This window comes from Cornus florida, unplaced genomic scaffold, assembly GCF_030987335.1.
Source record: "Cornus florida cultivar Cherokee Brave unplaced genomic scaffold, ASM3098733v1 CherokeeBrave_3.0.0_Hap2_Chr01, whole genome shotgun sequence".
NCBI lineage: Eukaryota > Viridiplantae > Streptophyta > Magnoliopsida > Cornales > Cornaceae > Cornus > Cornus florida.
In genome coordinates this window covers 51,311,611-51,323,792 of record NW_026775571.1, presented here as the reverse complement: position 1 = coordinate 51,323,792, position 12,182 = coordinate 51,311,611, and the positions used below count along the sequence as shown (strand labels likewise).

General features: G+C 33.6%; 1 protein-coding gene across 4 annotated transcripts; it reads left to right on the top strand.

Annotated features, from left to right (window-relative positions):
- Window positions 1–1,441: 1,441 nt before the first annotated feature.
- LOC132296700 (protein NPGR2-like) lies at window positions 1,442–11,543 on the top strand. 4 transcript variants are annotated; one of them, XR_009478628.1, is made up of 6 exons: window positions 1,442–1,792; window positions 2,538–2,824; window positions 6,500–6,752; window positions 7,229–8,445; window positions 8,813–8,961; window positions 10,949–10,992. XR_009478628.1 is itself a non-coding variant. In XM_059794866.1 (6 exons), the coding sequence occupies exons 1-6, from the start codon at window positions 1,753–1,755 to the stop codon at window positions 11,263–11,265; spliced, it is 2,160 nt and encodes a 719-aa protein (XP_059650849.1). In that variant the 5' UTR covers window positions 1,446–1,752; the 3' UTR covers window positions 11,266–11,543. The 4 variants fall into 4 exon arrangements, 3 of the variants coding, with proteins under 3 accessions (XP_059650849.1, XP_059650848.1, XP_059650850.1); XM_059794866.1 differs by having other exon boundaries at window positions 1,446–1,792; window positions 2,646–2,824; window positions 8,808–8,961; window positions 10,949–11,543; XM_059794865.1 differs by having other exon boundaries at window positions 1,447–1,792; window positions 8,808–8,961; window positions 10,949–11,543.
- Window positions 11,544–12,182: the final 639 nt, after the last annotated feature.

The window sequence follows — 12,182 nt, the reverse complement described above, 5'->3', positions numbered from 1 at the left end:
TGGTGGTGCTGGTGGGTGGGGAGCGGCGGTGCTGGTGGCAGGGGCTGGTGGGGAGCGGTGGTTATTAGGGTTTTGGAATGAAATCATTTTCAATCTATCAACCTTCTTTATGTGTGTGTGTGTATCTTATATACATGAGTTGGGTTAACTTATGAAAATATGTTTAAATTTTTTAAATATTATATAATTTTTGGGACACATGCCAATTTTTTATTAGGCTACATCACTTATAAGAAAAAATTCCCTTCTTATATGACGACGTAAGGCAAGTATTATCCAAAAAAATAATAATTGGTTACGAATGAATTATAGACTATGGTGGTTTGGTAATGTTCATGTTTCATGTTTCTTATTAGTAAAAGGCCACAAAATAGAAATAGGTAAGATAAATATGTTTGATAACTTTATTTCCATTTTTTAATCTTGAAAACATGTTCTCAAAAAGTCCAATTTTTAAGAACGAAAAAACATTGTTTTCACTTGTTCCCAACACACGGGAAACATATTCTTAACTTATTTCTAATTTATGCGTATTCGTAAACATAGTCGTTTATATCTCTTTCCTCTCACTATATTCTCTCTCTTCTTCTTCTTTATGATCTTTGCGTGAAACCCATCGGTTGTGTAACAAAAGACAACCCATACATGATAGAATACTATATATAACGTAGATTGAAATTGCAAAAACTTATAAAGACAACCAAGCCCCAATTCGCTTCGATTCTCATGAATTGTTACTCTTTGTAATCTCGATGTATATATGAATGTGTGTGTTTGTATGTATGTATATATATATATATATATAGGTACAGGTATGTAGAGGGTATGGCTAAGGAATATATTAATTAACGAAATTAATATATTTTTATATAAATAATCTTTTTTATTAATTTTTTTTTTTTTGCTAAAAGCTTGCCAAACATGTTTTTGGTTTATCGTTTATAAAATTTAAGAAAATAAATAACTGATACCAAATATTAACTGTTTTTAAAAAACTGCCAAAGAAATAAGGACACTTAAAAATAAAAATAGCAGCTAGTTTACTATTTATAAATTTAACGTAAATAGTGAAATTGGTAATATTAAAATAACAAGTAGTTACCTTTTTAAAATGGGACAATTATTTAAAATGAAAAGATTGACAGGATAGCATGTAGAGTATTATTTTGTTTTACATCTTAGAATTTGAAAGTCAAGACCTATTCACATATTATAAGTTTCCATGTGAACGCTATAAAAGTCACGCCTGAAACAACAAGATTAAAAATATTTTCATTTGACAGGCTGATGACAGAAATTGCGAGTGACAAATTTCAACAGTGGGTCCCAGTACATACATTCCTTTTCAAATCTGACCAGTTTAATTAACAAGTCAATATGACATATTACCTACCACTGTATAATAAGATTATTTATAAATCCATATTAGAATTACCAACAAAATCTATACTCTTGAACAAAGTATCAGATATTTGTTACTTTTCACATTTAATGCACCAACCCTCTGACTTTGAATCTGTCTTTTTGAGCAGTTCAACTACGGAAACAAAGCAAGCCAAAGAAGAAAAAATTTCGAAGAAAATTTTTTTTTAAAAAAAAAAACCCACCCAAAAGCAAAAGGAAATATTCCTAGAAAACGAAACGAGATTTAGAAGTTCCTGTAGCTTTGGATTCTTGGGTACCTCAGAAAATCAAGGAACTTTTTTTTTCTTTTGGATTGAATCGGAGAGATGATGGGTAGTGGTTGTGTTGATGTCTTGTGGGCTCAGTCGTTGCTTTTCTGCATTAAAAGGTACTTTTTGAACACACTCTTGTTTTTTTCACTTTCTGTGCTTTTACCATGATGATTCACTGGTTTCAGTCTATTCACTTCCACTATAACTCCCGAGCTCGTGTAGGGTTTTGTGATTTATAGTTTTATACCGTTTCTGGTGCTGAAATTACCTTGGTGTACTTGGTTCTTTTTTCTGATTTTTTCAATTACTTCTGAAATGGGAAAGATGGTGTTTTGGGTTTGTAGTTGGTTCAATTTGGTGGTTTTCTGAACTGGGTTTGCTTAGTTATCTTTTCTTATTATTATTATTATTTTTAAAAATATATATATACTTTTTTGAAAAAATGGTAATTTGGATTGTTTTGAATCAGAAATTTTAGGGTTTATAATTGAAACTTTGTTTAGTACTTTTATGGCCTTGAAGGTTTCAGATTACATTATTTTGATGGTTATATGAGGTGGGATTGGATTTTCATTCTAAGAGGAAAGTTTCAATTTTGAATTCTGGATTACAGAATTTAATAAGTGAGGTTTTATTATTCGGGAAAAAATGTTCGAAAATTCAAACTTTTATATTATGGAGTTGGCAAAAACTCTGGAGAGGATGGTCACAATGCCAAGCTCATTTTGATTGTTCTTTGTTGAATTCTGGATTAGGAAGCATATGTTATCGATCATATAAGAATTGGTAAATAGTGAGTGTGTTACAGTTCTTTAGAGGGTTTCTGATTTTTTAAATGGTTTGTGGATGATTTTTTATTAGAGAAATCTCGAGTGTTATGAGACAGAATGAGAATTAAAAACTGGATAAACATTAAAAAATTCAGCATTAGTGGGAGACTCCGGAAGATGATGAAGTGCATTTGCTCAGGGCAGCAGCAATTAGTAGTTGATGAATTAGTTGCTTCATCAGAGTCACTGGCAACCCGAGACTATTCAGCCAGTGGAGGGTATTCATCTCGAGCTGGTGAGGCTGATACGAAGGTGGATACCAGCAACATAGAAGAAGCTGAGTCGTCCCTCCGTGAGAGTGGATTTTTGAACTATGAGGTTAGTTTCTTCTCCCCTTCCTCCATCTAAAAGCTCTGCTTCTGTGTGGAATTATCAGTTTTGAAATGATTGTCTCTGCAGCACTGCATAAATGAAATTAAAAGCTCTATCTTTTTTATAACATCATATAAAGTTTACCTAAAAATTTAGGATTTCATAAGTGTTTTATTGTTTATACTTTATTTTTCTTTTTTCTTTTTCGTGTATTGAGTACTTACTACAGAGAATTTGGAAAGGATGGATACTACAACAGAGGAGGTTTTCTATAAAGTCAGAAGGAAAAAATAAATAAATAAACAGAAGATGAGAAAGTAAGAAACAATTTCTTAAAATTATCAAGTAGACATTTAAGCAGCTAACGTGGGAGGTGGACGATCTAAAATTTGTAAGTGGTTGCAACACTATATTACCGAGAAAAAGCCTCCGCATTCACCACTCTAGGAATCAGAAAAATCTTCATTGAATGGAGACTGTTGTATCTATTATTTCCATAAAAATATATAGATATCTAGGAACCCAACAAGCTTCTTGCACCAGTTCATTCGTGGTGACTGGAATTTCCTTTTCCTTGGATTCTCCAAGTCCCTATAATATGGCTAAATGCTCAACATTATAGTGATTCTGAAGTCCTACTAATCCCGACTCTGAAGAAATAAAGAAAGATAAATTGGCCATGGTGCCTACATAAGCTGCAGTGCCAAGCTGTCCTGGGTTAGCAGAGGTGTACAACTCGATTTCCTGCCTGACCATTGATCAAAACAACAGAGATGTCCTAGATTGGTTAGGGCTAATGAAGCCACTGCTTTTACACTCTTGAATCTTGGTAACTCAATGGAGCACCTAAATAAGGTCCACATTGTTTCTATCAATTTTTTTTTTCTACTTCCAACAAAAATCGAACCATAAATGATATTTTTTGTAATATTGAGGTACTTGTGGAAAATTTTTATTTATAGAACAGTGGGATGTTATTTAATACGCATGTCACAAAATATTACATAATAATCCTGTAAATAAAAGAAAAAGAAAAAAGAAAAAGAAAAAGGCAAAAGAGAGTAGGTTGCTAGTAGATTCCCAGATATAATGACATATAATATAACATGTATATGGTGTTTTTAGCATCCAGTATAACCATGTGGAAACAAGATATGCTTTATGACGTATGAAACAACATGAATATTGTGGTCTTGCATCAAATATGACACTGATTGCATCGTGTGTGTAAGATTAGTGAAGTTGAAGTGAAGTAAGAAGAAATGGACAATAATGCAAATATTAGCTTCATCCTTCAAACCTCTTTCAAAACAAGAACTATCTAGATTAACATTGGATTTCTAGTTTTTGTTTAATGACTGATCTTCTTCCTAGCTGAGCTTATATACCCATGTATAAAATATGTCAGAGAAATTCACCAATAGATTCATTTGAATATGATGCATTTGTTTCTTATGAATGAAATCTGAATATGGATTTAAATTTTTCTCTCTTTAAAATTTAAAGAAAAAATTCGTACTAGAAAATCAATGCCATAGGAATGATAACATAAATAGTCTTTGGTCAAATGTGACAAATTGTATAAAGATGGCGGCCAAGACAATTTTGGAAGAAATCAAAGGTAACAAATTTATGAAGAAAGAAATATAGTGGTGGAGTGATGAAATACAACAAGCAGTAAAATCTAAAAGCGAAGCTAAAATATGGTAACTAAAGCTAAACAAAATGCATTAAAAGAGTTTTATGAGAAATTAGGCACAAAAGAGGGTGAAAAGGCTATTTACAAGTTAGCAAAAAATAGAGCAAGGTTGACTAGAGATATAGATCAGTTAGGTGTATTAAGGGTATTGATCAAACAATACCAGTTAAAGATAATGACATATTAGTAAGATGGAAAAATTACTTCCAAAAATAACTAAATGAGGATTACACTAGAGAAGAACTTCTAAGTAACGAACCTTACATAAAAATGATAAACAAAATTGCTACTAAGTAGAGGAAGCACTCAAGAAGATGGGTACCAATTAAGCAGTATGACACTATGACCTGATAATATAATAGAAGTATGGAGAATTCTAGGACGTATAAATTTTGAATGGTTGACATAGTCATTTAACAAAATATTTGCAGAAGAAATAACGCCAAATGAATGGAGGAGTACCATAGTACTAATTTATAAAACTAAAGGAGATATATAAGATTGTGGAAATTATAGGGGTCATTTACTTAGTAAGACAATTTGGTGGAGATATACAAGGCAATTAATAGAGAAGTGTTGAAGTAAACAAAAGGATCTACACATAGTTTTCATAGATTTAGAAAAGACGTAGGACAGAGTTCCAATGAATGTAATTTGGTGGGCTTTACAAAAAATTAAGTCCCTATAGAACTTATAAACCTTAGTCAAGATATATGCAGTGAGACGAGGACTAGAGTTCATACTATATAGGGATAGACTAGTGATTTCTTTATACAAGTAGGATTATACCAAGGATTAGTGTTAGGTCTATATTTATTTACGGTAATTTTAGATGAAATAACAAAGAATATCCAAGAAAGACATTCCATGGTGCATGAATGACATTGTACCATTGAATACTTCTAAGTAAGCCTCAGCAATAAAATTAGAAACATTGAGAAATGCCTTAGAAGCGAAAGGCCTAAAAATTAGCAAGACTAAAACAAAATACATGGCATGTAAGTTTAATTAAGGCGACAATATAACTACTACAAGTCAAGACCAAAAGGTCACTGAAAATAACCATTCTCAATACTTCGGATCCATGCTTTAACAAGATGGAGAGATAGATGACAATGTAATAAGTAGGATTGGAGCAGATTGGACAAAATGGAGACAAACTAGTAGCATTTTATGTGATAAAAGAATACCAAATAAGTTAAAAAGGAAAATTTTATATGATGGTTATTAGACCAACTATATTATATGGAGCTCAATGTTGGGCGCTAAAAAAGAAACAAAAGCAACGTGCTCATATAGTTGAACTGAGAATGTTAAGATGGATGATAGGAGTGACTACAAAAGATAGGATTAACAATCAACATGTGGGGGAAAGTAGGAGTGTGCCACTAGTGATAAAATAAGAGAAGTATACTTAGGAGGTATGATCATATATAATAGACCCGTGGATGCACCAGTAAGTAAAGGTAGATCTATTTGCATAGAAGGTAAGATACAAAGAGGCATGTGGGATGAAGTAATAAATGATGATCATAAAAAAAATATATATAATAGAAGACATGGCTTGTAATAGAAAAGAATTCATGTGTCTGACTCCATTCTTTTGGGATAAAGGCAAGGATGATGATGAGAATGGGTCATTGTCTGGTGCAATGATAAAAACTTGGCTGACAATCTTGAGGTTTAAGATTCGAGTATTAGAGCAGCCACTTTGTGTAAACTAATGCCAAAGTTTGGTCTGTCTCCAATCTTCCCCTCCTAGCACCTCGCATTTGTGGGAGATAATCTAGGTAATGCACTTAATATTTTATACATGCCTAACTAGAATGGATAGGATGATTGTTGCATATTTCATGTTATTTTTTTTCCCTAGTTTATTTCATGTTAAATTCCGTTAATTTAAAATTTTACCGGTTTGCTTTAGTTTCAGTATTTATCTGCACAACCTGGTTTTGAGGCTTAGAGACCTTTGTAACTTATAGGAAGCGAGAGCTCTATTAGGTCGGCTTGAGTATCAGAAAGGAAACATAGAAGCTGCTCTTCGTGTATTTGAAGGAATTGACATAGCTGCTGTGACACCCAAGATGAAAATCTCTATTTGTAGAAGATGTGAGCTCCCTCGACGCCATTCACAAAGTGATGCCACCCCACCCATGTCTATGCATGCAGTCAGTTTGCTTTTTGAGGCAATTTTTCTCAAAGCAAAATCATTGCAGACTCTAGGGAGGTTCAAAGGTGCTTTCTTCTTGTTTATCTTCTTTTACCTCCTATTGTTTAATTTTGTTGGATATTTTGAGCCATGAGCTTGTTTAAATTAAGGACGATCTATTTATGCTATAAAGGAAACTATTGTGAGCTAAATCAAATTAAATATTCATTGTTATGTACTTATGTTGGATGTTGTACGCATTGGAAATCTATTTTTTCCTTCTTTTCGGAAATATGTGTCTACCAAGGCCTTCATCACTGTGTGTTGATCAGATAGAAATTTCCGTTTTTGTAATGCATCAGGAAGCACAAATCAGTTGGTTTTGGTTATATTCATAAAACAAGTCTGTATGTTGGTAGTATAGATCAGTCAGTTTATGGGGTTTATTATCATTTGTTGTTGTAAACTCTCTCTCTCTCAAAGGAATGTTAATAACATTAGATTCTTGAGTGACATACCATTTAATTGCATGGCTAATCATTCTCTCAATGGGTTTTTATAGAAGCTGCTCAATCATGCAAAATAATTCTGGACACTGTTGAATCTGCATTGCCAGAAGGCTTGCCCGAAAATTTTGGAGCTGATTGTAAATTGCAAGAGACCTTGAACAAGGCTGTTGAGTTACTTCCAGAGCTGTGGAAACTTGCTTGTGCTTCCCAAGAAACAATCTTGTCATATAGGCGTGCCCTCCTCTATCATTGGAATCTTGATATGGAGACCCAAAGAAATTTAGAAAAGGAGTTTGCAATTTTTCTTCTTTACAGCGGTAGTGATGCAGCCTCTCCAAATCTTCGTTCCCAGATGGAAGGCTCCTTTGTACCAAGAAACAATATTGAAGAGGCTATTCTTCTGCTACTAATTATTCTGAGAAAATCTGTTCTTGGAAGAATTGCATGGGACCCATCAATCTTAGATCACCTTTCTTTTGCCCTATCTGTTGCAGGTGAATTAAGGACACTTGCCCATCTGGTTGAAGAGTTGCCTCCTGGGATCCTGGAAAGAAAAGAAAGATATAGCACGCTAGCATTATGTTACTATGGGGAAGGTGAGGACATGGTGGCTTTGAATCTGTTGAGGAACCTGTTAAATAATAGAGAGAACCACAACTGCATATTTGAGTCATTACTGGCTTCAAAAATTTGTGGGCAGAAGCCTGATTGCTTTGAAGAAGGGATAACCTATGCTCGCAAAGTGCTTTCCAGTTTTGAAGGAAGATGTGACCAGATGGCAAGTGTTGCAAATTGCTTACTTGGTATCTCACTTTCTGCTGAATCAAGAACGATTGCTTCTGATTCTCAGAGGATTCTGAGACAGTCTCAAGCACTTGAGGTGCTAGAAACAGCCAAAAGAATGATGAGAGAAACAAATCCTAACGTCATATTCCATCTTAGTCTAGAGAATGCTGAGCAGAGGAAGTTGGATGTTGCTCTTTATTATGCAAAGCAGCTATTGAAACTTGAAGCTGGATCTAGCGTTAAAGGGTGGATCCTTCTAGCTCGCTTATTATCAGCTCAAAAACGGTATGTTGATGCTGAGAATATAATTAATGCTGCTCTAGATGAAACTGGGAAGTGGGATCAAGGAGATTTGCTGCGAACTAAAGCTAAACTTCAGATAGCACAGGGCCAATTAAGGAATGCCATACAGACATATACTCGTCTTCTAGCAGTCCTTCAAGTTCAGAGTAAAAGCTTTGGGATTCAGAAGAAGCTATTAAAGGTATGGTGCTTAATAGTAGACATGTTACGTCGTCTAGTGACTGGTTGATTGAGTGCTAGGGATGAGGAGAAGCCCTTTATTATATGCGTTCGAATTTGTCTAGACAACAATTCTTCTCATATGGACAAGGGCACTTGTATAATTTCCTTCATAATTATCAAAGATTGGTATTTTAGGAAGAGATTTTTTGTTGCACTACTTAGAGCTTCTTCGACTGCCCAACTGTGGCAGTTATAATAGGTGAAGTAGAGAAAAAGAAAAAGAAAGCCTAAAGTACAACTGTAAACTCTTTCAATTGAAGACTGCTGGCAAAGATGAAGAGTTGTTAAATGCATTATTCTCTTTGCATATTTTTCTTGCAGAGCAGGGGAAATTGGGACAGAGGATTGGAAATGGAAACGTGGCATGATCTTGCAGATGTATACACAAGCTTATCACAGTGGCGGGATGCTGAGATATGTCTCTCAAAATCCAAGGCTATAAATCCTCATTCTGCTTCTAGGTGGCATTCCACCGGTATGTTATGATTTATTCCCTTTATTATTTTTGTATAGTTTTCTTGAATTTAAATTATTACTCTCTTGACCAATAATACAAGACAGACTAACATTATGAACTTCTTAACTAACTGCTACGGTAATGCAATTCTCCGTGCTTCTAAAGAATCCCTTGCCACATGTACAAGCATATGGATACTCGGCACAGTTTGGCCAGTCAAAAAAAGTATTGCCTTTTCTTTTTACCCATTTCCTTCGTATGGTCATAGTTTCTGGGGAACTTGAGGGTAAAGTTCCCTTCAAGTCTAATTATACTCAATTTATCATAAATCTTAGGATGATTTTTCTCATATCCTTTATTGGGAGAAAAAGAATTTCTGTGCAGCCCAATTTATTTTTATTTGAGAAAAAAAAATTTGGAAACATTTTCTGTTAGGAAGTGGTGTACAAGGTGGTCGTGGCAATTCTTCGTTCACCTCTATTCATGTTGCTACGCATCTGAACTGCTCTTGGTTCGTTTTTTTTTTTTTTTTTGGTCTAAAATTAGAGCTTGTTATTGAAACCAATTTTAAGAAATGAACCACCAGATTGGTCCATTGTGTTTGTATCTCAGTTGAGAATACACTGTAAGATCTGTGTTATTTTTTTAAAATGGGCCTATCTTTCTTCTCGGCATTTAATAACTGCTGCTTTTGTGAATTACAAAATATCAACTGTGAAATTGCTTGAAGAAATGGAAGATGAGAGTTCAATAAAAAGTCATTCATCCTATAAAGCATTTTATGGCATAGTGTAACCCCCCCCTTTTTTTTTTTTTTTCATATTGTTTAATTATATGCTCTGGTGGGAGAGCAACTCCAACGGGCTTCTATTTGGGCTGCTACTTTCAAAATATAGCATGTGGATTTAAAATGGGCTCTCCATTGGCATGCCAAATGGGCTGCCAAAATATAACTTTGCCAAATGTTGTGCCAAATATAACACAACATATGGCCATTGCCAAATCTGCTATTGCTCGCTTCCTTCTCTCTTCTCTCTCGCATGGGCTGCCAATTTGGTGTTGTGCTTGTGTATATATATATATATATATATATATATATGTCAGTTGTGTTTGTATATATATATATGTGTGTGTCAGTGTTGTCAGGGGCGGAGGCAGCATATGCCCAGCCATGCTGCCCCACTAGATGTTTTATTTATTTTTATACATAAGTTGGTAAAAATTGATAAAATGCCCCCTGAAATTAATAAAATGGTCCCTCTATTTTTTATTTTATTTTATGCGTATAATTTGTAAATATTTTTAAAACACTTCCATAAAATTTATAAATTATTCCCCATAAAATTATCGATTTCTAAAAACGTCTTTAATTCTTTATTCATTTTCCTTCTTATTTTTCAAATTTCTTTTTTTCATCTTAAAAAACTTTTGCATTATCTTTCTACAATTACAACTTATTTTTTCCTTCAAAATTCTCTCATATTTTTTTCTTTTTATTTTATTTTCTTCTTAAAAAATTTCTTTTTCTTCTTAAAATTTTATTTTTTCTTGTACTCATGCATAATTTATGTGAAATAACCTTCTTTTTCTTTTTCTTTTTTCTCTTATTCACTTATTCTAATGCACTGCTGTACACTATTATATTTTCGACCTGTTTGAAAAAAAAAATTATTTTGTCGGTGTTAAGATGCCCCCCCTGAACCAAATTTCTGGCTCCGCCCATGAGTGTTGTGATATGTATATGTCTATTGTGTGTATATATATATATATATATGTCTGTTGTGCTTGTATATATATATATATATATTTTAATGTTTTTATTTATTTATTTTTAATAAGGCAAATAATGAAATGAACCATTGGAGCAAAATTGTTAAAATATAGCATTTTGACACTGTAGCTTCTCTCAAAATATAGATTTGGCATGCAAAAATGGCATTTTGCATTGGAGATGGTCTAAAATGAGTGGCAAACAAAGATTGAAATTGGGTGGTGATCTTCTCAGGTTTACTCTATCAAGCAAAAGGGCTCCACAAAGAAGCTCTGAAATCGTTCGAGAGCGCATTGGACGTTGAACCCAATCATGTTCCTAGCTTGATTTCCACTGCCATTGTCCTCAGACAGCTCAGTGACCAGTCGATACCCATTGTGAGAAGCTTCTTGACAGATGCACTGCGGCTCGACCGGACAAACCCTTCTGCTTGGTACAATCTAGGGCTGCTCTACAGAACCGAGTTCGGTGAATCAACAAAAGAGGCTGCTGAATGCTTTGAGGCTGCAGCCATTCTCCAAGAATCTGCACCAATTGAACCCTTCAGATGATCTGCCTGCAGCTTTTCCACCTCTAGATGTACACATTGCCCAGCTTATAATTATAATTCTCTTGAATTCATATCCACGTGTAAAAACATAGGGTAATTTTATTGGGAAAACACCAAAAAGTATTTATTGTCTTTTTTCACTGTGTAATAGCTGTTGTATATTTTATCCAATGTTAGATAGGTTCGCTATAGTCTGTAAGCATGAGATAGTTTTTGTTTTTATATATATATATGATACTTGTAAGATTATATAATCCAGTTGCTGCCTTCATGGTCCTACTTTATGCACTCCTAATGTTAGAGGTAATTTTAACAAAACTCACTCGAACTATTAATTTTGTGTTAATTTTTTTAATTACCTCTTCAAGAGATCTACGGAGTAAATGATTTGATCAATGAATATTTGATTCTTTCTTCATATTAGGATTGATTCACAATAAATTTTTGATTTTTCATATAAAAGTATATAGATTTGCGTCGACGGCAATCATTTGATATAATGTTTTAGTATACATGTCTATAGTTTTATCTTTTATTTTTTATTAAGTTTCGATGAAAAGATTTTTTAACAATGCAAAGTAAACACTTGGATGCTAATGGGCCATGTAACATCGAGTGGTTTATTTAGCTCTATCAATTAGGGTTAGAAAAATGATACATCTTTCGAATTTGGAGGATGTCGCTTGAGTGATGTGCGAATAGATTATGTGATGAGACCCACACCTCCACTCACATTTCCCCTTATTCGACATCCGATGCATCATTGATCTGTATCGAATCGACATGTTAAATTTGAAATTAGAAGAAATTTAATTATAACTTTGAACTAAATTTGCTCCAATCTTAAATTCAAAACACCAATTCAAGTCTCCCAAATGCAAATTTAATTTATTACAACACTTTGTGAAACAAAATTTG